The 27,421-nt window shown below is 45.2% G+C and overlaps 2 protein-coding genes across 5 annotated transcripts in view; one reads left to right on the forward strand and one right to left on the reverse strand.

The window, feature by feature from the left end:
* LOC144496746 (butyrophilin subfamily 1 member A1-like) overlaps positions 1-27,421 on the reverse strand; it is a 284,881-nt gene that overhangs the window by 133,469 nt on the left and 123,991 nt on the right.
* LOC144496761 (lysosomal thioesterase PPT2-A-like) overlaps positions 3,755-27,421 on the forward strand; it is a 44,201-nt gene continuing 20,534 nt past the window's right edge. For all 4 annotated transcript variants that reach the window (XR_013498422.1, XR_013498423.1, XM_078217287.1 and 1 more), the window contains exons 1-5: positions 3,755-4,112; positions 16,602-16,755; positions 20,441-20,536; positions 24,835-24,942; positions 27,163-27,246. Coding sequence is in view for 2 of the 4 variants with exons in the window: in XM_078217287.1 (XP_078073413.1) it covers positions 3,975-4,112; positions 16,602-16,755; positions 20,441-20,536; positions 24,835-24,942; positions 27,163-27,246 (580 nt within the window). In the remaining 2 variants the exon portion in view is untranslated. The remainder of the gene's footprint in view (positions 4,113-16,601; positions 16,756-20,440; positions 20,537-24,834; positions 24,943-27,162; positions 27,247-27,421) is intronic.

Raw genomic sequence — 27,421 nt, forward strand, 5'->3', positions numbered from 1 at the left:
GACCTGGGTTCGATTCCCGGCTTGGGTCACTGTCTGTGTGGAGTTTGCACATTCTCCTCGTGTCTGCGTGGGTTTCCTCCAGGTGCTCCGGTTTCCTCCCACAGTCCAAAGATGTGCGGGTTAGGTTGATTGGCCATGCTAAAATTGCCCCTTAGTGTCTTGAGATTTATTGCCCATCCCCAATTGAACTGAATGGCTTGTTGGGCCATTTCAGAGGGCAGTTGAGAGTCAAACACATTGCTGCGACTCTGGAGTCACATGTAGGCCCGACCGGGTAAGGACGGCAGATTTCCTTCCCTAAAGGACATTCGTAGGTCAGAGGGATTAGCGGGTAAATGTGTAGGGATATGGGGGTAGGGCCTGGTCGGTGGGATTGTGGTCGGTGCAGACTCGATGGGCCAGATGGCCTCTTTCTGCACTGTAGGGTTTCCATGATTCTATAATTCTATGATTCTACTACAATCACAAAAACAAACTATCTGGACATAGAAACATAGAAAATAGAAGCAGGAGGAGGCCATTCAACCCTTTGAATCTGCTCCACCATTCATTTTGATCATGGCTGATCATCCAACTGAACCCACCTTGCTGTGTGCTAATTGGTTACTGCATTTTTTATGTGTTACAATAGCAGCTATGAGGTTTGTTTTATTTATACATGAACACATACAAATTCGGAGCAGGAACAGGACATTCAGTTCCTTGAGCCTGTTTCTCCATTCATTAAGATCATGATTGATCTGATTGTGGCCTTGACTCCACATTCCTGCCTACCCCTGATAACCTTTGACTCTCTTGTTAATCAAGGATCTATCTACCTCTGCCTTCAAAATATTGATTGACCTAGCCTTCCCTGCTGTCTGGGGAAGAGTGTTCCAAAGGCTCCCCACCCTCTGAGAGGAAAATTTCTCCTAATCTCTGTGATTTTGTTTGTCATTCATTCGCTGGCTGTCCAGCATTTATTGCCCATCCCCAGTTGAACTGAGTGGCTTGTTGGGCCATTTCAGAGGGCAGTTGAGAGTCAAACACATTGCTGCGACTCTGGAGTCACATGTAGGCCTGACCGGGTAAGGACGGCAGATTTCCTTCCCTAAAGGACATTCGTGGACCAGATAGATTTTTCCGACAATCGCCAATGGTTTCATGGTCATCAGTAGATTCCAGATTTTATTTTTATTGAATTCAAATTCCACCATCTGCCATGGAGGGATTGGAATCTGGGTCCCCAGAACGTTAGCTGAGTTTCTGGATTAATAGTCGAGCGATAATACCACTAGTCAGTTGCCTCCCCATGTTAATGAGAGGCCCCTTAATTTTAAACTGTGAGTCCTGGTCTCTCCGACATAGAGAAATCACTCTTTCAGCATCCACCCTGACAGGATCTGACATGTTCATGGTGTTTTGGTATCATGATTATTTCTGTTGAAAATGCTGGCCTCATTAGAAAGTAATAATTTTGAATTACTGTAAAACAGCTGCCACTTCCTTCAACAGAAAATCGTTTATACTGAAAATCAATGAAAAATGTACACACATGTAACCTGGTAATATTCTAATGCAAGACACTTATGCAGCAGTGCAGTGAGCTGGATTGTAAATGCACTGTTTAGATGTGGATGGCTGTTCTCTGTTGAAGGCCCAAAGTCAGATGAGCTGATTCACTTTGCAATTAATCCCCAGAACAGAAGAAAAAGATGTACACCACCCGCACCCCCATAATTACCCATGCACTCTCCTTCCACTTCCCCCAGAAAATAATGGGTCTGTATTTCAAAATGAGACAAGTATATGAACACACGAATTAGCAACTGGAGCAAGTGCAGGCCACTCGGCCCCTCAAGCCTGCTGCAGCATCCAAAAAGATCATGGCTGATCTGATTGTAACGTCAACCCATATACCTGTATCCCCACCCCATAACCTTTCACCCCCATGTTAATCAATAATCTATCCACCTCTGTTTTAAAAATATTCATGAGGTGGAGATGCCAGCGTTGGACTGAAGTGGACACAGTAAGAAGTCTCACAACACCAGCTTAAAGTCCAACAGGTTTATTTGGAATCACGAGCTTTCGGAGCGCTGCTCCTTCATCAGGTGAGTGGAGGTGGGTTCACAAACACGGCATGTATAGGCAAAGACACAATTAAAAATTAAAAATATTCAAAGACTCTGCTTCCACTGCCTTTTGGGTAAGAGAGTTCTAAAGACTTACCACCCTCTGAGAGAAAGGAAATTCTTCTCGTCACTATCTTAAATGAGTGACCCTTTAGGCAAGGTGGCACAGTGGTTAGCACTGCTGCCTCACAGCGCCAGGGATCCTGGTTCAATTCTGGCCTCGGGTCACTGTCTGTGTGGAGTTTGTATGTTCTCCCCATGTCTGCATGGGTTTCCTTCGGGTGCTCCGGCTTCCTCCCACAGTCCAAAGATGCGCGGGTTAGGTTGATTGGCCATGCTAAAATTGCCCCTTAGTGTCCTGAGATGCGTAGGTTAGAGGGATTAGCGGGTAAATATGTGGGGATATGGGGGTAGGGCCTGGATGGGATTGAGGTTGGTGCAGACTCGATGGGCCGAATGGCCTCTTTCTGCGCTGTAGGGTTTCTATGATTCTAGAAGGGATTCTAGAAGAAAATTCTAGAAGACAAACACAGGACACAGTGGACAGAGTACCTTTCATCGTCCAGTACTTCCCCGGAGCGGAGAAGCTACGGCATCTCCTCCGGAGCCTTCAACATGTCATTGATGAAGACGAACATCTCGCCAAGGCCATCCCCACACCCCCACTCCTTGCCTTCAAACAACCGCACAACCTCAAACAGACCATTGTCCGCAGCAAACTACCCAGCCTTCAGGAGAACAGTGACCACGACATCACACAACCCTGCCACAGCAACCTCTGCAAGACGTGCCGGATCATCAACATGGATGCCATCATCTCACGTGAGAACACCATCTACCAGGTACACGGAACATACTCTTGCAACTTGGCCAACGTTGTCTACTTGATACGCTGCAGGAAAGGATGTCCCAAGGCATGGTACATTGGGGAAACCATGCAGACGCTACAACAACGGATGAATGAACACCGCTCGACAATCACCAGGCAAGACTGTTCTCTTCCTGTTGGGGAGCACTTCAGCGGTCACGGGCATTCAGCCTCTGATCTTCGGGTAAGCGTTCTCCAAGACGGCCTTCACGACACACGACAGTGCAGAGTCGCTGAGCAGAAACTGATAGCCAAGTTCCGCACACATGAGGACGGCCTAAACCAGGATGTTGGGTTTATGTCACACTATCAGGAACCCCCACAGCTTGCCTCCTGGGCTTGCAGAATCTTCCTGACTGTCCTGTCTGGAGACAATACACATCTCTTTAACCTGTGCTTAATGCTCCCTCCACTCACGTTGTCTGTATCTTTAAGACCTGGTTGGCTGTAGAGATTCGCATTCTAATCAGTATCCTGTAACTTGATTTTGTATCTCTGTGCCCTGTTTGAGAGCAGATTTCCACTCCATCTGACGAAGGAGCAACGCTCCGAAAGCTAATGGCATTTGCTACCAAATAAACCTGTTGGACTTTAACCTGGTGTTGTTAAAACTTAGAAATCTGTTTTAATAAAATAAAGATGTGTGTAAAAAAAACTCTTACTCCAGAAGGGGAAAGCAGGGAAGGGGGAAGTGAAATGCACGGTTGTTAGGGACGCCGGCACGGTTGCTAGGGAAAGCAGGATGTGACATTCTATGGTGGGTGACGCGCGCGCAGTCTTTCTGGTCAGTTTCAGCTGTAATTGACACGGGGAAGGGGAGGAAATGGACAGGAGTGCGGGCTTGCAAATCAGCTGAGGATTTGCACCCGGAGGGTGGGGGGGTTTATCCACGGAGAGGGGGTTGGGGACGGGGCACTGGATGCAGCAGTGGGGAATCAGCCAGCGTTTCTTTTTGTTGAGTTTGGTTGTTCCTGTCTCAGGATCGTAGCCAGATGTTCGCCTGGACTGTACTCGCCGTCTCAGCCGCGCTGGCTCTCCAAGCAGCCCAGTCCTACAAGCCTGTTATTGTGGTGCACGGTTTGTTCGACAGCCCAGGGGACTTCAAAATGCTGCAAGGCTTCATCAACGAGGTAAGTAAGGCTCCTTCCGTGTTGACCTGATTTATTCCCGCAGACCCATCCAGGATTCCCTGAATCCCTGCCACCCTTCCCCTGTAGGGCTGTAACCTGAGAAGCAGCCCCTTCACTTTGGCAACCTGAACTGTTTTCGTCTCTTGAAGGGGGGATGGGAGTCGGGTTGCAGAATGTGCATTGAGACCCCGGCTGCTAATGAGTGAGCTCGACTGGAATTTAGTCTCAGCAAATTTGGCAAGTGTGTGTGTGGTTGGGGGGGGGGGGGGGGGGGGGGGGGAGCTGATGGACTGTAAGTCAGCCCATGAGATTTAAAAGGTGATATCATATCATGGGTTGAAATGAAACACTGGGCAAGTTGCAGTGTGGAGAGATTATCCCAAGAACGAGTAGAGCCCAAAGCAGTTTATTAGCTCAGATAATTTTCCTTTATACCAACGTTTTGTGAAGCTTTCTACCGTATTTAGAAAAATCTGATTCCCCCACCAAAAAATGTATTCATTTTTTAAAAAAGTACAATACCAAATTTACCAGTTGGACCTAAGGTATCCTCTTGCCCCAACAATCCTCCTTATCTCCCACCTTGCCTCCTACCTCTGTAAAGTCCTCCAGCCCTGACAATTTTCACTATATCTGCAATCTCCTTTAGCTCTTCATACCTTTCCTATCTCTCAAACCACTGCGTATGTCTGTATTCTCCTCCATCCACTACAATCTTCCTTATCTCTTTAAATCATCCAGGCCCTAAAACCCTCCATATCTCTATAATTTCCTCCAACCCCCACAACCCTTCTTTTTGCTATTGTGTCCAGTTCTGGGAAGGGGATGTGAAGGCATTAGAGAGAGCACGCAGAAAAGATTCATAAGAAAGATTCCGGGGATGAGGAAGTTTAGTTCATAGAATCATAGAAACCCTACAGTCCAGAAGGAGGCCATTCGGCCCATCGAGTCTGCACCGACCACAATCCCACCCAGGCCCTACCCTGGTCCGGATGGGATTTATCCAAGGATTCTCTGGGAGGCAAGAGAAGTGATTGCAGAGCCTCTGGCTCTGATCTTCAGGTCGTCGTTGGCCTCTGGTATAGTACCAGAAGATTGGAGGTTAGCGAATGTTGTCCCATTGTTTAAGAAGGGGAACAGAGACTTCCCCGGGAATTATAGACCGGTGAGTCTCACTTCTGTTGTCGGCAAGATGTTGGAAAAAATTATAAGGGATAGGATTTATAGTTATTTGGAGAGTAATGAATTGATAGGTAATAGTCAGCATGGTTTTGTGGCAGGTAGGTCGTGCCTTACTAACCTTATTGAGTTTTTTGAGAAAGTGACCAAGGAGGTGGATGGGGGCAAGGCAGTGGACGTGGTATATATGGATTTTAGTAAGGCGTTTGATAAGGTTCACCATGGTAGGCTTCTGCAGAAAATGCAGATGTATGGGATTGGGGGTGATCTAGGAAATTGGATCAGGAATTGGCTAGCGGATAGGAAACAGAGGGTGGTGGTTGATAGTAAATATTCATCATGGAGTGCGGTTACAAGTGGTGTACCTCAGGGATCTGTTTTGGGGCCACTGCTGTTTGTAATATTTATTAATGATCTGGATGAGGGTATAGTTGGGTGGATTAGCAAATTTGCTGATGACACCAAAGTCGGTGGTGTGGTAGACAGTGAGGAAGGGTGTCGTAGTTTGCAGGAAGACTTAGACAGGTTGCAAAGTTGGGCCGAGAGGTGGCGGATGGAGTTTAATGCGGAGAAGTGTGAGGTAATTCACTTTGGTAGGAATAACAGATGTGTTGAGTATAGGGCTAACGGGAGGACTTTGAATAGTGTGGAGGAGCAGAGGGATCTAGGTGTATGTGTGCATAGATCCCTGAAAGTTGGGAATCAAGTAGATAAGGTTGTTAAGAAGGCATATGGTGTCTTGGCGTTTATTGGTAGGGGGATTGAATTTAGGAGTCGTAGCGTTATGTTGCAACTGTACACAACTCTGGTGCGGCCGCACTTGGAGTACTGTGTGCAGTTCTGGTCCCCACATTACAGGAAGGATGTGGAGGCTTTGGAGAGGGTGCAGAGGAGGTTTACCAGGATGTTGCCTGGTATGGAGGGGAGATCCTATGAGGAGAGGCTGAGGGATTTGGGATTGTTTTCGCTGGAAAGGCGGCGGCTAAGAGGGGATCTTATTGAAACATATAAGATGATTAGAGGTTTAGATAGGGTGGATAGTGATAGCCTTTTTCCTCTGATGGAGAAATCCAGCACGAGGGGGCATGGCTTTAAATTGAGGGGGGGTAGTTATAGAACCGATGTCAGGGGTAGGTTCTTTACCCAGAGGGTGGTGAGGGATTGGAATGCCCTGCCAGCATCAGTAGTAAATGCGCCTAGTTTGGGGGCGTTTAAGAGATCCGTAGATAGGTTCATGGACGAAAAGAAATTGGTTTAGGTTGGAGGGTCACAGTTTTTTTTTTTAACTGGTCGGTGCAACATCGTGGGCCGAAGGGCCTGTTCTGCGCTATAATGTTCTATGTTCTATGTACCCCCACATATTTACCCACTAATCCCTCTAATCTACGCATCTCAGGATTCTAAGGGGCAATTTTTAACCTGGCCAATCAACCTAACCCGCACATCTTTGGACTGTGGGAGGAAACCGGAGCACCTGGAGGAAACCCACGCAGACATGAGGAGAATGTGCAAACTCCACACAGACAGTGACCCGAGCCGGGAATCGAACCCAGGACCCTGGAGCTGTGAAGCAGCAGTGCTAACCACTGTGCTACCGTGCCTTGGATAGATTGTGCTACCGTTACTTGGATAGATTGAAGAAGCTGTTCTCCTTGGAGAAAAGAAGGCTGAGAGGAGGTTTGATAGCGGTATTCAAAATCATGGGTTGATTGGACAGAGTAGACATGGAGAAACCCATTGTTGGAAGGATTAAGAAAGGGAAGACACCAATTTGAGGTAATTGGCAAAAGAAGAAATGGCGACATGAGGATTTCTTTAGTGTTTAGTGTCTGGACTTCTCTGCCTGGGCGTGTGATGGGGGGATAGAATCAGTCGAGGTTTTCAGAAGTGAATTGGATCATTATCTGAAGAAGAAAAAGAATTGCACACCTGCAGGGAATGGCACTCAATGCGTTGCTTTTGCAGAGAGCCAGAACAGATAAGATGGGCTGAATGGCCTTTTCTGTGCTGTAACCATTCTTTGATTCTCGAGCTCTTGACTGAAGGTTCAAGTCTCTCTCTGGGTAGATGAGCAATAAGCTAGGTCAGCACAGTGCAGAAGGAGGGCTGAACTGTCTGAGGTGCCGTCTTTTGGCTGAGATCTTCAGCTGAAGTCCTGCTTGGGTGAATGTAAAAGATCCATAGTCACTATTTCAGTGACGAGAAGGGGAGCTTTCCCAGTGGAATGAGAGAGGGGGAAGCTGTGCTTTATCTGACCTGAAATCTTCACTGACATTGCTGGCTTGAAATTCCTCCTTGAAATATCCTTGAAATGTTCCCTCAATTTGAAAAGCACTGATTTCTGTGCTGATGTTTACTGTTTCCTGCTTGGTTAGATAGAAACCTAGTTGTTGAGACACTTTTTTAGGTTTGGCCTTTGAGTAGAGCTTGAGGGCAGAATCTATCACGATTCATTCCCAAGTGACACTGAGTGATGATGCATAAAGTGCACTTGTCGATCTGTGAAGGGGAGGAACTCGGTAGAACAGGAATATCCTCTTTGACTAGTAGGATCCTGTACTGTAGCCACGTTACCGAATGGATTGTCTGTCAGTACAAACTGGTGACTGAATGGTTTTCGTTGACTGGCGATTAGGCCAATTTTCCCTATTCCCTATATTGAGATTAGAAAGGCGCAGTGACAGCGCAGGCTTGGTGGGCCGAAGGACCTGGTTCTGTGCTGTACTTTGTTCTAGAGATTGATGGTGTAGTGGAAATATGGCTGGACGAGTAATCAGCACAGGCTATTTCCCCTATTTTGATGGTTATCTCTCACGACCTGCATGGAGAGTTTCAGTTCTTGCTCTTAGTCGTTGGTTTATTCCTCCCCTTCTTCTGCAGTCTGTGACACGGTCATTTTCCTCCTTCCACAGAAAGACTTATGTAGCCTGAATCAGATTGGGAATCACATGGAATTAGTGCCTCATTCTATAGCTGGATTGATGGAACTTGGTACATCTGCTATGTCCTCTATTATTTATTCTCTACCCTTCCAATCACCCCATCTCACTTCTTTTTCCCTCCTAGTTTGATAGCCTGTGACTTGTGCCCTCATTTGGATCCATGGTGTCCTGTGGTACCTACTCCAGATGGGGCCAGGTTGTGTGGATGGTCTGGAATGATGGGCTTCACTGTGGAGAGGGATTGACAGTGCTGCTTGGCTGTGCTTGTTGTTACATGTAGGTTTTAGGACCAAGAGCTAGGGGTTTTGGAAACGGAATGGACAAGGTCAATCACGCAAGACCTTCATGCTGGTGCTTCAGGTGATTGAGGGAGTGCGATGTTGAGGCATAAGGGTGAAGTTTCTGTTTTTATTGAAGATTTTAAAGTTTGTTTATTAATGTCACAAGTGGGCTTACATTAACACTGTAATGAAGTTACTGTGAAAATCCCCTAGTCGCCACACTCCGGTGCCTATTCGGGTACACTGAGGGAGAATTTAGCATGGCCAATGCACCTAACCAGCATGTCTTTCCAACTGTGGGAGGAAACCGGAGCACCCAGAGGAAACTTATGCAGACTCTGCACAGACAGTGACCCAAGTCGGGAATTGAACCTGCGTCCCTGGCGCTGTGAGGCAGCAGTACTAACCACTGTGGCACCGTGCCACCCCTGGGATATAGGTATCGCTGGCAAGGCAGGCATTTGCTGCCCATCCCTAATTGCCATTGAACTAACCTGGCTGGACCATTTCAGAGTCAACCACATTGCAGTGGATCTGGAAGCAGATGTAGGCCAGACCGGGTGAGGGTGACAGATTTCCTTCCCTAAAGGGCCATTAGTGAGCCAGATGGGTTTTTACAATAATCAATGATAGTAACTGACACTGGTTTTATATTCTGGATTCATTAATTTAATTTAAATTCCACCAGCTGGCATGGTGGGATTTGAACTCATGTCCTCAGCACATTAGCCTGTGCTGATTACTCGTCCAGCCATATTTCCACTACACCATCAATCTCTAGAACAAAGTACAGCACAGAACCAGGTCCTTCGGCCCACCAAGCCTGCGCTGTCACTGCGCCTTTCTAATCTCAAGCACTTTTGCTGCTACATGGTCTGTATCCCTCTTTTCCCGGTCTATTCATGTATCTGTCAAGATGCCTCTCAAACATTGCTTTGTATCTGCTTCTACCACCCTCTCTGGCAGTGCATTCTAGGCACTTACCACCCTCTGTGCAAAAAAAAAACTTGTCTCTCACATCTCCTTTAAACTTTCTCCCTTTTGCCTTAAACCTATGTACCCCAAGTAATTGACATTTCTACCCTGGGAAAAAGACTCCGATTATCCATTCTATCCATGCCTCTCGTAATGTTATAAACTTCTATCAGGTCGCCCCTCAGCCTCAATGTTCAGGTGAAAACAAACCAAGAGTTTAATAGCTAATCTAACACCATAGCTAATACCCTCCAAACCAGGCAATATCCTGGTAGCGGCAGTGAAGATGATGGAAAGGTTAGAGGTGGATGAAGGAAGAGTTCAGACATAGCCCAACTGTGAAACTGTGTTGTTCATTGGAAGTCACCTGGAGCCTAATATTATTCACCGTTAAGATTAACGGAGGGTAAAATTAGGCGAGGTGTGAAACCAGTGACCCATTCAATACTGATTCCCCAAGGGTGGTTTGGGTTAAAATTGCTGCCATGTGTCAATGCTACTCAATCCTTCATTCTGCACCTATGGGCCTTCCAATAGTGATGAATGAGCAACAGTCACAGGTATTCCAGGTTGCCCCAGCTCGGTTGCCTGAGGTTAGTTGCAATGTGCCTAACCAGTCTGACATTAATCAACATAAAGATAGATTGGAGTTGGTGTTTTCCTGTTTACTGTCGGGTTCTGTCTCTAAAACATCAACAAGAAGGTCTCAATTTTGCAACAGTTTTAAAGTGCAGGATCTTTGATTTCTGTAGAGTCTTAGACACACTCGCATGTTGCAACGTGTACGCAAAACACTAGCAGTGTTTGTGTTGTGACATTGACTCCGTGTTGTTTACAGAATGGGAGATTGGACTATTGTATTTTTAACATTTTTGGACACAGAGATCTGTCCAAAATAACAGCAGTATATAATAACTGACATTATTAAGCATTTTATTTACAAGCAGCCAATAATTTGCTGTTCCTGTTTAGCAAGATCCCTTTGAAAGCTCTTCTTGAAAGACTGTTTTTGCATTTTAAATTTCCCCTTCACTTCTACCCACATGAGATACTGCACCTGTAGATGGTGGGATTTTATTCTGATCAGCCCTGTATGCTTTTAACTGTTGTTCAACACCATTGTACTATTTCAAAGATGCACCAGCTTCCTTGTTCGCACCAACTGGTTCATATCTGTAGTGTGATGCTGTACAGAAGAAGGCCATTCAACCCATTGTGCCTGTACTGACACTTTGCAATCCAATTATCCTCCCTACTCTTTTCACCACAGTCCTGAAAATGTTAATTGAAATAGATTTATCCAATCCTTTTATTAAAACAAAATGGCCATTTTGTCTTCCACCATCTTTTCAGCCAGATTTCTGATCACAGCAATTTGCTGTTTTTAAAAATGGATTCCCTTATATCGCCTCTGGTTGTTTTACCAATCGTTTTAAATCTGTAACCTCTAATTGCCACTAGACATAGTTAATCTTTATTTAGTCTATAACAACCCCCTATCAAGACTTGAGCACTTTTATCAAATTACCCCTCTACGTTTAAGGAGAATAGCCCCAGTTTCCTCAGCCCCACCGTGTAAGTGAAGTTCCTCACCCTGGTAAACCGCTCAGCCCTTAGGCCTCAATATCCTCTCTAAAGTTTGATGCCAAGAATCGGACTCCATACTCTAGCTGAGGCTTAATTGGTGTTTCATGAAAGGTCATTTTACACTTTTACAACTGAGACAATAGCTGGAGGCTGAAACCAAGTTTATTATTATATACTGACCACACACATTCTGAGTAGAATGGAGATGATTATAATTATACTGACCACACACATTCTGAGTAGAATGGAGATGATTATAATTATACTGACCACACACGTCCTCGCTAGAATGGAGATGATTGCTTGATTTCTCCTGTCAATCCCACCTAGAAACCGCACTATTTCAAAGGGACAGGGACCGATTATTATTTTGCCTGATGTAACTATCCTCCATTGACTGCATTTTACTGGAGGAAAAAAAACTTTGCTGCAGCCAAGTGACTCTTTTTCCTGTACACCGGTTCTGATGGAAGGTTGTTTTGTTAATAATTCCTCACTTGCACGTTTGGACTGGGAGGGAGGTGGCTTTGCCAGATTGGGCAAACATTTGTTCTTGCCATACAAATATACGAACTAGCATTGGGAGTAGGCCACTCGGCCCCTTGAACCTGCTCTGCCATCCAATAAGGTCGTGGCTGATCTGATTGTAACCTTAACCCCACATTCCTGCCTAACCCCAATAACCTTTCGCCCCTTGTTAATCAAGACTCTGCCTTAAAAATATTCCACAACACCAGGTTAAAGTCCAACAGGTTTATTTTGTATCACAAGCTTTCGGAGCGCTGCTCCTTCATCAGCTGAGTGGAGAGTTGGGTTCATATATAGACAAAGACTCAACTGCAAGATAATGGTTGGAATGCGAATCTTTACAGGTAATCAAGTTTAACCTGAGACTTCTTACTGTGCCTACCCCAGTCCAACACCGGCATCTCCACATCTTAAAAATATTCAAAGACTATATTTCCATTGCCTTTTGAGGAAGAAAGTTCCACCCTCTGAGAGAAAAGGTTTCTTCTCATCTCTGTCTTAAATTGGTGACCCCTTATTTTTAAATAGTGACCCTTGGTTCTAGAATCTCTGACAAGAGGAAACATCCTCTCCACATCCATGCTGTCAAAACCCCATCAGGATCTTAAAGGTTTTGATTAAGTTGCACTTTACTCTTCTAAACTCCAATGGACACAAAGTTAATCTCTCCAACCTTTCATAGAACATAGAACATAGAACATTACAGCGCAGAACAGGCCCTTCGGCCCACGATGTTGCACCGACCAGTTAAAAAAAAACTGTGACCCTCCAACCTAAACCAATTTCTTTTCGTCCATGAACCTATCTACGGATCTCTTAAACGCCCCCAAACTAGGCGCATTTACTACTGATGCTGGCAGGGCATTCCAATCCCTCACCACCCTCTGGGTAAAGAACCTACCCCTGACATCGGTTCTATAACTACCCCCCCTCAATTTAAAGCCATGCCCCCTCGTGCTGGATTTCTCCATCAGAGGAAAAAGGCTATCACTATCCACCCTATCTAAACCTCTAATCATCTTATATGTTTCAATAAGATCCCCTCTTAGCCGCCGCCTTTCCAGCGAAAACAATCCCAAATCCCTCAGCCTCTCCTCATAGGATCTCCCCTCCATACCAGGCAACATCCTGGTAAACCTCCTCTGCACCCTCTCCAAAGCCTCCACATCCTTCCTGTAATGTGGGGACCAGAACTGCACACAGTACTCCAAGTGCGGCCGCACCAGAGTTGTGTACAGTTGCAACATAACGCTACGACTCCTAAATTCAATCCCCCTACCAATAAACGCCAAGACACCATATGCCTTCTTAACAACCTTATCTACTTGATTCCCAACTTTCAGGGATCTATGCACACATACACCTAGATCCCTCTGCTCCTCCACACTATTCAAAGTCCTCCCGTTAGCCCTATACTCAACACATCTGTTATTCCTACCAAAGTGAATTACCTCACACTTCTCCGCATTAAACTCCATCCGCCACCTCTCGGCCCAACTTTGCAACCTGTCTAAGTCTTCCTGCAAACTACGACACCCTTCCTCACTGTCTACCACACCACCGACTTTGGTGTCATCAGCAAATTTGCTAATCCACCCAACTATACCCTCATCCAGATCATTAATAAATATTACAAACAGCAGTGGCCCCAAAACAGATCCCTGAGGTACACCACTTGTAACCGCACTCCATGATGAATATTTACTATCAACCACCACCCTCTGTTTCCTATCCGCTAGCCAATTCCTGATCCAATTTCCTAGATCACCCCCAATCCCATACATCTGCATTTTCTGCAGAAGCCTACCATGGTGAACCTTATCAAACGCCTTACTAAAATCCATATATACCACGTCCACTGCCTTGCCCCCATCCACCTCCTTGGTCACTTTCTCAAAAAACTCAATAAGGTTAGTAAGGCACGACCTACCTGCCACAAAACCATGCTGACTATCACCTATCAATTCATTACTCTCCAAATAACTATAAATCCTATCCCTTATAATTTTTTCCAACATCTTGCCGACAACAGAAGTGAGACTCACCGGTCTATAATTCCCGGGGAAGTCTCTGTTCCCCTTCTTAAACAATGGGACAACATTCGCTAACCTCCAATCTTCTGGTACTATACCAGAGGCCAACGACGACCTGAAGATCAGAGCCAGAGGCTCTGCAATCACTTCTCTTGCCTCCCAGAGAATCCTTGGATAAATCCCATCCGGACCAGGGGATTTATCTATTTTCAGACCCTCCAGAATATCCTGCACATCCTCCTTATCAACTGTAATACTGTCTATTCTACTCCCTTGCAACCCAGTGTCCTCCTCAGCTATATTCATGTCCCCTTGCGTGAACACCGAAGAGAAATATTGGTTCAATGCTTCACCAATCTCCTCCGGTTCCACACATAACTTCCCTCTGCCATCTATAACTGGCCCTAAACTTGCCCTAACCAACCTTCTGTTCTTGACATACCTATGAAACGCCTTAGGATTCTCTTTAACCCTATCCGCCAAAGTCTTCTCATGTCCCCTTTTAGCCCTTCTAAGCTCGCTCTTCAACTCCCTCTTAGCCAATCTAAAGCTTTCTAGTGCACTACCCGAGTGCTCACGTCTCATCCGAACATAAGCCTCCTTTTTCTTTTTAACCAACAAAGAAACTTTTTTGGTGCACCACGGTTCCCTAGCCCTACCAATTCCTCCTTGCCTGACAGGGACATACCTATCACAGACTCGCAGTAGCTGCTCCTTGAAAAAACTCCACATGTCGGACGTTCCCAGTCCCTGTAATCTCCTAGTCCAACCTATGTTTCCTAATTCTCTCCTAATAGCCTCATAATTACCCTTCCCCCAGCTAAAACCACTGGCCCGAGGTTCATGCCTATCCCTTTCCATCACTAAGGTGAACGTAACCGAATTGTGGTCACTATCACCAAAATGCACACCAACTTCCAAGTCTAGCACCTGGTCTGGCTCATTTCCCAGCACCAGATCCAATATAGCCTCACCTCTAGTTGGCCTGTCTACATACTGAGTCAAAAAACCTTCCTGCACGCTTTGAACAAAAACTGACCCCTCTAACGAGCTAGAGCTATAACAATTCCAGTCAATATTAGTCAAGTTAAAATCCCCCATAACAATTGCCCTATTACTTTCACTCCTAAGCAGGATTGACTCCGCAATCCTTTCCTCAACCTCTCTAGAACTTTTAGGAGGTCTATAAAAGACTCCCAACAGGGTGACCTCTCCTCTCCTATTTCTAATCTCCGCCCATACTACCTCAACAGATAAGTCCTCATCAAACCTCCTCTCTGACACTGTGATACAATCTCTGACCAATAATGCTACCCCTCCCCCTCTTCTACCTCCTTCCCTACTTCGACTAAAACATTTGAACCCCGGGACCTGCAGCATCCATTCCTGCCCCTGCTCTATCCATGTCTCTGAAATAGCCACAACATCGAAGTCCCAGGTACTGATCCACGCTGCAAGTTCACCCACTTTATTGCGAATACTCCTGGCATTGAAGTATACACATTTCAAACCCTGCTCCACCCCACCTCTGCAATGCCGTGCATTGCAGTCCCCATCCATGCATCCCTCACTTTCAGCCCCACTACTCAGGATCCCTCCCCCCCCCCCGAATCAGTTTAAACCTCCCTGCATGGCCTTAGCAAATTTACCCCCCAGGATATTGGTCCCCTTCTGATTAAGGTGTAGACCATCCTTCTCATAGAGGTCACACCTTCCCCAGTACGAGCCCCAATTGCTTAAGTACCTGAACCCCTCCCTCCTGCACCATCCCCTCAGCCATGAATTCAAACCTTCCCTCTCCCTATTCCTCTCTAAACTATCCCGTGGTACAGGCAAGAGTCCAGAGATAACCACTCTGTCAGTCTTGGCCTTTAGTTTCCACCCCAACTCCATAAATCCCTGCCTAATATCCCCTTCCCCTATCCTCCCTATGTCGTGTGTCCCCACATGTACAATAACTTGTGGTTTATCTCCCTCCCCCCTAAGAGTCCTGAATACCCTGTCAGACACATCCCGGACCCCAGCCCCTGGTAGGCAACACACCAACCCTGAGTCCCTACCTTTAGTTCCGACCCTCCTATCTGTCCCCTTAATTGTGGAGTCCCCAATCACAAGGCCCAGTCTTTTACAGCCCCTAACCACCTGAGCTTTCTCACTCGGCTCACCCCCAGAGATCTGCTCTCTATGCTCAGTTGATTCCTCCTCAACTGTAGCCTCCAGCACCGAAAACCTATTATGGAGGGGAACCGCCCCAGGGGATTGTCTTCCCGATTGCTTCTTACCCCTCCTCCTGGCATTGACCCAAGCCTCATTTCTAGGAGTTACTATTTCTCTATAACTCCTATCAACTTCCACCTCCGCCTCCCGAATTATGCGGAGTTCCTCTACCTCCCCCTCCAGCTCCTTTACACGCTCCTCCAGAAGCTGCAATCTAATGCACTTCTTACAACTAAAATCTCCTGAAACACTACTGGATTTCCTCACCACATACATCCCACAGGAGATGCAGCATACTGCCTGAACTGCCATCCCTGAAGCCATTACCAGCAAGAAAAAAAGAAAACAAAAAACTTCCCCACACTTATAATTAGGTTAGAGGAGGATGGAAGGGTGGGATCCTCTACCAGTGTAGAGGATCGGGTATCTCCTCTGCACCAATTTATAGGACAACCCACCTATTCCTGGAATTAGTCTAGTAAACACTCTGAATAGCTTCTAACGCATTTATATCCTTGTGTCATCGGTGTGGTTCAGTTGCAGAATGTTGGAGTTCTCCAAAACAGATTGGCTTCTACCTAACACCAGCTGTACCTCAAAACAAATTCATTGGCTGTCCAGCACTTTGGGATATCCTGGGGAGGCAAATTGTGATGAATAAAGGCAAAGTAGCTGTAAGAACTGTTTGAAAGAAATGAGCTTTGAGGAATTACCAATGGAGTGGCCTTTTTTTCTGTCTCCTCTCAGACACATCCAGGCACCAATGTAACGGTCATCGACCTGTTTGATCACACACAGAGCCTGAAGTCACTGTGGAGTCAGGTGGATGGGTTCAAAGAGGCCATCTATCCCATCATGCAAAATGCAGCGGACGGTGTTCATATGATCTGCTACTCACAAGGTATGACTTGTCGGGGGTTGCCATGAGAACGTTCACAGCACGAGATAAATACATTTCAAAATGTTTTAACCGAGACTATTAAGGCTGGCATGGCTGTATATTTATTCATCTGTTATACTGGCTGCACAGGGCCTGGCTAGAATGGAGATGATTGGGTGACTTCACCTGTCAATTGCACCTAGAAACTATACTACCTCAAAGGGACAGGGTTGATTTTTATCTATTTAATTTGTCTGATGTAACTATCCTCCACTGACTGTATCTTACTGCAAAACCAGCTTGCTGTAGTTAAGCAGCACTCTCTCTGCTGTAGAATGGTTTTGAGGAAACGTTATGCTTCTCTCTCCACAGATGTTGCCCGGCCAGCTGAGTATTTCCAGCACTTTTTTGTTTAAATTTCAGATTTCCAACATCTGAAGTCTCTTTGCTGTAGTTTTGGTTGTAAATTCAGTGAATGAAATCCACCAGTCCTGCCCTGCCTTCACCTCATTGGCTGTCACGGTGCTGTCAGTGTTGTCTCTATTCAATCTGTATTTATTAATAGTCACTTTTGTTTCAAACTGTTTTTTATTCATTTGTGGGACAAGGGTGTCACTGGCTGGCCAGCATTTATTGCCCATCCCTAGTTGCCCTTGGGAATGTGTTGGTGAGCTGCCTTCTTGAATCGCTGCCGTACATGTTCTGTGGGTTGACCCACAGTGCCGTTAGGGAGGGAATTCCAAGATTTTGACCCAGCGACTGCAAAGGAATGGTGATATATTTCCAAGATGTGGAGATGCCGGCGTTGGACTGGGGTGAACACAGTAAGAAGTCTCACAACACCAGGTTAAAGTCCAACAGGTTTATTTGGTAGCAAATACCATAAGCTTTCGGAGCACTGCTCCTTCGTCAGATGGAGTGGAAATCTGCTCTCAAACAGTGTCTGTCTGTTTGCCACATTTGAAATGAATTCACTCACTTTGCTGGGCCCTTTTGTGGTTTTTTTTTAACCACCACGCTCTTCATGTGTTTACGGTTACTGGAGTTTTAGTCTTTACAGCTCCACCCGCTCCACTGCAGAGCAATGCTCATCGTCTGAAGGTATTCAGCTGATGCGTCTCTTATTCTTGGTTGAATGTCCTCACACTTTGTGAAGTTGTTTCACTCAGTTGCTGCTTCTCGGTGTTTGGACCCTGGACCAGCCACCCTCAAATGTTTGGTTAGGGACTATCTGTTTAAATTTAGACAAAGTTTGAGGTCCCAGGAACTTACTGAGAGAATAAAATCTGAACAAACAAAATACATTTTACTGCACACAGACAGCATTACAATATTTGACTCATACTCCAGCATTCAGGACCATTATGAGGTACAGGTGAGTTACTAAACTGTGATCAAATACAGTGCACAATAAATGACAGGTGCGACCAAGACAGATCCCATAGATTTCTCACCCAGACTTCAGTACGAGAATCACCGAGAGTTACATAATAATCCTCTATTTCCCTCAGAAAGGATTTCCGGTTTTCACCTTCATAAATTCAATCTCTGAATTCCCTCTAAAACTTGATCCAACCTAGAACGCCTCGATGACTGCTTATCTCCCAAGTTCCCATCTAGTCTCCTGAGACCCATTTCCTTAGATTCCCAAGTCTGTGCTCTGGCACTGACTCACATGCACAACACCAGCTCCACAGCCACACTGAGCAGAACATCACTGCTCCTTGTCCCAGGAGCATGGAGTCCCTGATCTTCTGCCTTCTCAGCTCCCCGAGGCTTCTCCTGAGCCCTCACTACTTGGAGACTGTTAACTACAGCATTTTGACTACTCGGAGCCTCTTTCTTTACTCCTCTCCTCTGTGGTTTCTCTCCCTGGTGGACCCCTCCTCCTGGTGACTCCTTCCTGGTCTTTTCTCCCCCTTTATCTTTGCCCCCCCCCCATCCCGCTTTCTCTCTCTGGCTACACTTGGGAATCTGTTTAAAAACATGTGATTTGGCTGCCTGCAAACCAGTGACGATTGCCACATCATGTCACCAACCTAGGCACCATATAGGTCATCTCTCACACTTATGCCCATTCCAATCTCCCTCAAAGGTGAAAGTATAACCTCTCTTCCAGAGCTCTGCATTTAGTGTTGGGTGGGAATTTGCTGGACTTTGAACCAACAATAACATGATGTGATTCAGGGCATCTCTGCTGAACCCACAGCCCCACTCAGAGCTATTACAAGATATTTTCATTGGATGTTGTTTTGCACTCTTGTTTGCAGGTGGATATGATGATTGTGGTGGAGAGGGGATGGGAGTGTAATAGTCATCGAGTCATTCAGCACAGAAAAGGCTCTTCAGCCCATCGAGTCTGTACTGACAATATCTACCACTAATCCCATTTTCCTGCACTTGTCCTGTATCCTTGAATGTTATGATGTTTCAAGTGTTCGTCCAAATATTTTTCAAGGTTAAGGTTTTCAGGCTCCTCTACCTTCCCAGACAGTGCTTTGCAGATTCCCACCTCCCTCTGAGTGAATTTTTATTTTCGCAAATCCCCTCTGAATCTCCTGCCCCTGACCCTAAAACTATGCTCCCTCGTGATTGACCCTTCAACTAGGGAACAGTTGCTCCCTGCTCACCCTCTCCATACCCCTCATAATCTGATACACCTCAGTCAGGTCCTACCTCAGCCTTCTCTGTTGATGGGTGTAACATTGGGTCTTGTCTGCTTTGGTTGACACTTAAGTATATTAATAACTAAACACCACTTTACCTGAAATACCCTCTTGTTCCCAAAATATACCCACGTTCCCTGAACTCACTAGGTCACCGCTTTTCCCAAACAACATCCACTTTCAGTACTTCTATAAGTCAAATGTAGCTTATAGTTACCACATAATACAGCTTAGATGACCAAGTCTGGGAAAATGTCTGTTGCTGGTTCAGCGTAGGTACGGAACTGTCTCTGAGAGTAGAATATCTATAATCTGCTGTTAGATGAAACAGGCCTCCTGGCTCTGATCTAAGTGAACCAGGCCTCCTGGCTCTGATCTAAGTGAAACTGGCCTCTCTGGCTGTTAGATGGAAAACTACCTTCCCCCCCCTCCCACCACAAAAGAGGGTGCTTGCAGTTATACCATTCAGCCGCTTTGACATCCCACCCTGAGGATTCAACTCTCTACCTCCCAAATTCCTTGCCTTTAGAATTTTTCATTGGGTATAGCCCCACTGATTTCTGGCAAACAATGTTTCTGATATGGCAATTAACACCTCGATTTATCTGGACTCCTTCTAATCTTGTTACTGAGCAAATCACATCTCAGTATTCGTCCAGATGCCCCCCAATCCTGTTACTTGTCTGTTTCTTTTCCATCTCACGTTTTCTATTAACCTCGTTAACTTCCAAATTCCTAACAGTTGAGTTGAAAACAGCTAACAGGAATCTACATTACCGTCTCCCCTCACCAATTCCCATCCTCCCTTCAAATGACCAGTTGAGAACTGCATTTGATTGGACTGACCGATTGTTGTTTTGATGGAGGATATTGAGCACCATTTTCAATGCAACCTTGACTCCCAGCACTCTGATATCGAGGTGAGAGTTTGAACGGTTTGGGAATCAAGATTTCCCCAGGAAAGCAGTAAGGTTCATGACCCATTTCTGTCGAGTGTCCTTTAAGAAACTGAGTGTGTATTTGCTGCTCTTGTTTTTCAGGTGGCCTGGTCTGTCGAGGTATCCTCTCCATATTGCCAGACCACAATGTGGACACCCTGATATCCCTGTCCTCTCCTCAGCTTGGTCAATATGGAGGTGAGTTGCAGACCTGCCCTCGCTCACTGTGTGGGGAGTGGCTGAGAATGCGGAGAGTTGGACTGAATGGGGGTTTGCATGAGGCAGTGGGTTAGCCATGTCAAGGAGCAATTTTTAATCGAAGCTCAGGAAGACTGGCTGCATTGTGTGTAGAAAAAAACTTAAGTAATCTCAACTGGGTGTCTGAGGGGGGCAGATACAGATTTAAAGCACAAACTATCCCAAGTGAATCACACTCTCAGCTCTGAGTTGTGGGTTCAAACCTCACTTCTGATGATTGAGTACAAAATGGTGGCAGACACTCCCAGTGCAGTACTGAGGGAGTGCTGCACTGTCATCCTTCAGCTGTGGCGTTAAATCAAGGATTTTCTGTTTTTATTTCAAGTTTCCAGCATCTGCAGTATTTTGCTTTTACGTTAGAATTCTAAAAGATGTTGGAGAGGTCACGTCTGAAATTGTTGTCTCATAGAATCCCTGTAGTGTAGAAGGAGGCCATTCAGCCCATCAATCCTGCACCAACAACCAATCCCACCCAGGCCCTCTGCCCCATACCCCACAAATTTATGTTGCTAACACCCCTGATGCTAAGGGGCAATTTATCATGGCCAATCAGCCTAACACGAGGAAACCGGAGCACCCGGAAGAAACCCACGCAGACACGGACAATGTGCACACTCCACACAGACAGACACCTGTGGCTGGAATTGAATCCAGGTCACTGGTGCTGTGAGGCAGCAGTGCTAACCACTGTACCACTGTGCCGTATAATTATTGTGTGCAGTTTTGGTCACCTTACCTAATGGAGGATGTGATTTTCCGTTGTGGGATTGCAGCAAAGATTCATTATACAGGTTACTAGAGTCATAGAGCCATAGCTTTGGCCCAACTTGTCCATGCCACCCTTTTTTTAAAACCCCGAAACTAGTCCCAATTGCCCGCATTTGGCCCATATCCTTCTATACCCATCTTACCCATGTCACTGTCTAAATGCTTTTTAAAAGACAAAATTGTACCCGTCTCTACTACTACCTCTGGCAGTTTCTTCCAGACACTCACCACCCTCTGAAAAAATTGCCCCTCTGGACACTTTTGTATCTCTCCCCTCTCACCTTAAACTTGTGCCCTCTAATTTTAGGCTCCCCTACCTTTGGGAGAAGATATTGACTATCTAGCTGATCTATGCCCCTCATTATTTTATAGACCTCTATAAGGTCACCCCTCAGCCTTCTACGCTCCAGAGAAAAAAGTCCCAGTCTATCCAGCCTCTCCTTATATCACAAATCATCAAGTCCTGGTAGCATCCTAGTAAATCTTTTCTGCACTCTTTCCAGTTTAATAATATCCATTCTATAATAGGGTGACCAGAACTGTACACAGTATTCCAAGTGTGACCATACCAATGTCTTGTACAACTTCAACAAGACGTCCCAACTCCTGCATCCAATGTTCTGACCAATTAAACCAAGCATGCTGAATGCCTTCTTCACCATTCTGTCCACCTGTGACTCCACTTTCAAGGAGCTATGAACATGTACCCCTAAATCTCTTTGTTCTGTAACTCTCCCTGATACCCTGCCATTAACTGAGTAACTCCTGCCCTGGTTCAATCTACCAAAATGCATCACCTCACATTTATCTAAATTAAACTCCATCTCCCATTCCTCAGCCCACTGGCCCAATTGATCAAGATTCCTTTGCAATCTGAGATAACCTTCTTCACTGTCCACTATGCCACCAATCTTGGTGTCATCTGCAAACTTACTAACTATGCCTCCTATATTCTCATCCAAATCATTGATGTAAATGACAAATAACAGTGGACCCAGCACTGATCCCAGAGGCACACTGCTGGTCACAGGTCTCCAGTTTGAAAAACAACCTCCACAACCACCTATTTTGTATCCATTTAGCTACCTCACCCTGGATCCCGTGAGATTTAACCTCATGCAACAACCTACCATGTGCTACTTTATCAAAGGCCTTGCTAAAGTCCAAGTAGCCAACATCAACTGCACTGCCCTCATCTACCTTCTTGGTTACCCCTTCAAAAAACTCAAATCAAATTTGTGAGACATGATTTTCCACTCACAAAGCCATGCAGACTGTCTCTAATCAGTCGTTGCGTCTCTAAATGTCTGCTAGGATGTGGGGATTGACCTTTGAGAAGAAATGGAGAGATTAGAGCTATATTCCCAGGAGTTGAGACGTGAATTAATTAAAACATAAAATGTTTTAATGGCTTCTGCAGAGTAGATGCTGAAAGAAACAATTCCATGAATCTAGAACACAGGCTCACAGATCAGATAGATTGAGATAAGAAACGTCCCGCTTGAGGGATTTAAATCTTTGGAATTCTGTATCCCAAAGAGCTGTGGATGTTTCATCATCTCATATATTCAGGAGAGATGTTGACAAATCCTTCAGTACTAAGGGAATTAAGGGATATAGGTTAGTTTGAGAGGCTGTAGTACCTATTTCTTACATTCTAATTTACGGGGAGGTGGTGGCGCAGTGGTATTGTCACTGGACTATTAATCCAGAGACTCCGGGTAATGCCTTGGGGACCTGGGTTCAAATCCCACCACAGCAGATGGTGAAATTTGAATTCAATTAAAAACAAATCTGGAATTGAGAATCTAAGGATGACCCTTGTCAATTGTTGTAAAAACCCATCTGGTTCACTAATCTGCCGTCCTTGCCTGGTGTGGCCTACATGTGACTCCAGACCCACTGCAATGTCTTCTCAGTTCAAGGGCAATTAGGGATGGACAATAAACGCCAGGGATACCCTCATCCCATGAGTGAGTTTTGAAAAATGATGTTTCATTGTGGGACCTTCTCCTCCTGTATGTTTTAAAACACAGTGACCAGATAAGTTTGAGAACTGCTGACGCTTGCTAATAATTAATGGCTACCTTTGTAATAAGATGCTGTATGGCCAGAGCCGTGTTACTTTGTTATCTCAATGTTAGGAACATCTGCTTGCGTTAAGTCCTCTGTCACTCCATTTTGTCACAAAGATTGTTTCACATCCTGTCTCTGCACAGTTAACAGTTACTCTACAACAGGCACAAGCCAATGAACAGTAGATATCCTTTTTTGGGACAATGTTGCACATTGGAACTGGATGTAAGCAAATGTTGTTAACTCCGTCAGATAACAGAGTAACAGCAGGACCTGCTGCATAATATCTTCACAAAGAGATAACCATTAATTATTAGCAAGTGTTAATGTTGGAACTGATCTGGCGACTGTGATTTAAATGTTATTAACATTAATTGTGCCTGCGCCATGGAAACAGATCCTGTCTCTAATGGTTAACTAGCACAAGCCTGGTCAGGTGGAAACTGCTGATAGCTGCAGAAATAGCAAAGGTCACTTTTAGTTCAGTGCAGTTCTCTCCATTTTAGACAGGGGGATGTTACAGGCAAAATAGTGCACTGATCCAGGAACCAAGCACTTATCTAGGAAAATCTAGAGGCATGTGTGCGTGCGTGCGTGTGCGTGTGTTTTCATGTCGCAATCTCCCTGTGTGGATGCACCTCTCCTTGTATATGTGTATATGTCTGTGAGTCTGTGCGTGTGTGTATAATTTTTGATTTGACTTATTATTGCATTGGAATACAGTAAAAAGTATTGTTTCTTGCACGCTATACAGACAAAGCATACAGTTCATAGAGTACATTGGGCAGAAGGAAAGGGTAGGGTGCAGAATAAATTGTTACAGTTACAATAGGGTGTAGAGAAAGATCAGCGGATAGGACCATTCAAAAGTCTCATGGCAGCAGGAAAGAAACTGTTCTTCAGTCGGTTGGTACATGTTTTCAGACTTTTGTCTCTTTTTCCCAATGGAAGAAGGTGGAAAAGAGAATGTCCGGGATGCATCGGGTCCTTAATTATGCTGGCTGCTTTGCTGAGGCAGCGGGAAGTGTAGACAGAGTCAATGGATGGGAGGCTGGTTTGCGTGATGGACTGGGCTTCGTTCACAACCCTTTGCAGTTTCTTGTGGTCTTGGTCAGAGCAGGAGCCAGACCAAGCTGTGATACATCCAGAAAGAATGCTTTCTATGGTGAATCTGTAAAGGTTGGTGAGATTTGTAGATGATATGCCAAATTTCCTTAGCCTCCCGAGAAAGTAGAGGTACTGGTGAGCTTTCTTAACTATAGCATGTTGTCAAATATCTGATGATATTTCGGGATGTTAAATCTCACTCTCCCCAGTGTGTGTATGTGTGTGTGTGTGCGTGCGTGCGTGCGCATCCTCTGAGTGTAGTGACAGAGTCGTTTTCTCTTCAACAGATACCAATTACCTGAAATGGCTTTTCCCACATTATGTGAAGTCCAATCTTTACCACTTCTGTTACACTCAACTCGGGCAGTGTGTTTCCATCTGTAACTATTGGAATGGTGAGTAACAAAATCTTGTGTGAGGAATGTGTACAATGTAAATAGCTGAGTCTTGGTGCACTGACAGTGCACAGTGTGTTAGCATGAATGCACTGTATCTGTGTTTTATGTACAGTGTGATACATACTGTGTACAGTGTGTGCCAGTGTGCGCACAGAGAACAATAACATTGTGTGTATCAGTCTGTTACTGTGAGATAGTTTAAATTTAATTTGTCTTTCAGTATTTGTGTGCTAAGCAAGGGTTAAAATTTCAGTTAGCTTCATGTTAAACAAAGGTGCCTGCGTCCCTATAGATTTTAGTTTCACTTTAAACTGACCCTGCATTGTAATTAAAGGTTTACGATGTAAAGACAATTACAGGGGTTTAAATAACTATGCTGTTGCTGAGCAACTAGAGACCCACTGAAAAACAGTTGTTTTTGGTTGAAACTAAGTAGCCCAAGGAACAAGATGCTGTTCACAGAGGTTGCCAGTACAGGCAGGACAATGGGGTTAGGGGCAGAAAACAAGTCCCAGAAGATAAAAGAGCAGCCAGAAACTAGGGAATGAGAATTTCAGGAAATCAAAGGAATACGAACATAAGAAATAGGAGCAGGAGTAGGCCATCTAGCCCCTCGAGCCTGCCCCGCCATTCAATAAGATCATGGCTGATCTGAAGTGGATCAGTTCCACTTACCCGCCTGATCCCTATAACCTCTAATTCCCTTACCAATCAGGAATCCATCTATCCGTGATTTAAACATATTCAACAAGGTAGCCTCCACCACTTCAGTGGGCAGAGAATTCCAGAGATTCACCACCCTCTGAAAGAAGAAGTTCCTCCTCAGCTCTGTCCTAAACTGACCCCCATTTATTTTGAGGCTGTGCCCTCTAGTTCTAGCTTCCTTTCTAAGTGGAAAGAAACTCTCCACTTCTACCCTATCCAGCCCCTTCATTATCTTATAGGTCTCTATAAGATCCCCCCTCAGCCTTCTAAATTCCAACGAGTACAAACTCAATCTGCTCAGTCTCTCCTCATAATCAACACCCCTCATCTCTGGTATCAACCTGGTGAACCTTCTCTGCATTCCCTCCAAGGCCACTATATCCTTCCGCAAATAAGGGGACCAATACTGCACACAGTATTCCAGCTGCGGCCTCACCAATTCCCTGTACAGATGCAGCAAGACATCTCTACTTTTATATTCTATCCCCCTTGCGATATAGGCCAACATCCCATTTGCCTTATTGATCACCTGTTGCACCTGCAGACTGGGTTTTTGCGTCTCATGCACAAGGACACCCAGGTCCCTCTGCACAGCAGCTTGTTGTAATTTTTTTCCATTTAGATAATAATCCAATTTGCTATTATTTCCTCCAAAGTGAATAACCACAGAAATCTGGAAAAGAGTTTTGTTCAGTGAACTCAGTCACAGAGACAGTGGTGCTCCTTGTCAAAGACAGAGTTGGTGAAGTTGATTTGATTTATTATTGTCACATGTATTGGGATGCAGTGAAAAATATTGTTTCTTGCGTGATATATCGACAAAGCAGACCGTTCATAGAGTACATAGGGGAAAAGGAAAGGAGGGTGCAGAATATAGCCATAGCTAATGTGTGGAGAAAGGTCAGCTTAATATATGGTTATTGGTTAGTGAGATGCTAGACAGCTGTAGTAATGCTAAGTTTGGTGACAACATACCACATTCTGTGAAGCAGTAGTGTTCTGTTGGTGCGGCTGGGTACCTGAGAGACTACTTTCTTAGTTAAATGAGTCTTTCCTAGTTTAAAGAATGTTTTATTATTTTATTTAAAGTTAATATGCAATCCTGTGACTCTGTTCATCCATGTCTCTAAGCAAAAAATGAGGGTGACACAGGCGGCACAGTGGTTAGCACTGCTGCCTCATAGTGCCAGGGACAAGGGTTCGATTCCCGGCTTGGGTCACTGTGCGGAGTTTGTACGTTCTCCCTGTGTCTGCGTGGGTTTACTCCCACAGTCCGAAAGACATGCTGGTTAGGTGCATTGGCCATGCTAAATTCTCCCTCAGTGAACCCAAACAGGCGCCGGAGTGTGGTGACTCGGGGATTTTCACAGTCACTTCATTGTGGTGTTAATGTAAGGCTACTTGTAACTAATAAATAAACTTTAACTCTTTAAGCATTACCATGTAATAAGCTGGGATTGTAACAGTGTCAACAGTTTGAATGTAACGAGTTAATTTCTGTGTCTGTTTTAGACCCTCACCATCACAACCTTTACCTCAATACCAGCGATTACCTGGCCATCCTTAACAACGAGAGGGAGAACCCCAATGCCACAGGTAACACGGAGTTTAATCGCAGACCGGGTTTAGCACAGAGACTTGGCTGTTGCCACAGCCTCAACACACAGTGTGCGTCTCACAAATGGATAGAATTGATCGAAACGCTTTTCAAGGGCAGATAATGTCTGTACAACTGTCATGACCTAAAGTTACTTAAATCTGACCCACTGTC

The sequence above is a fragment of the Mustelus asterias genome, chromosome 8 (assembly GCF_964213995.1).
Source record: "Mustelus asterias chromosome 8, sMusAst1.hap1.1, whole genome shotgun sequence".
Classification (NCBI taxonomy): domain Eukaryota; kingdom Metazoa; phylum Chordata; class Chondrichthyes; order Carcharhiniformes; family Triakidae; genus Mustelus; species Mustelus asterias.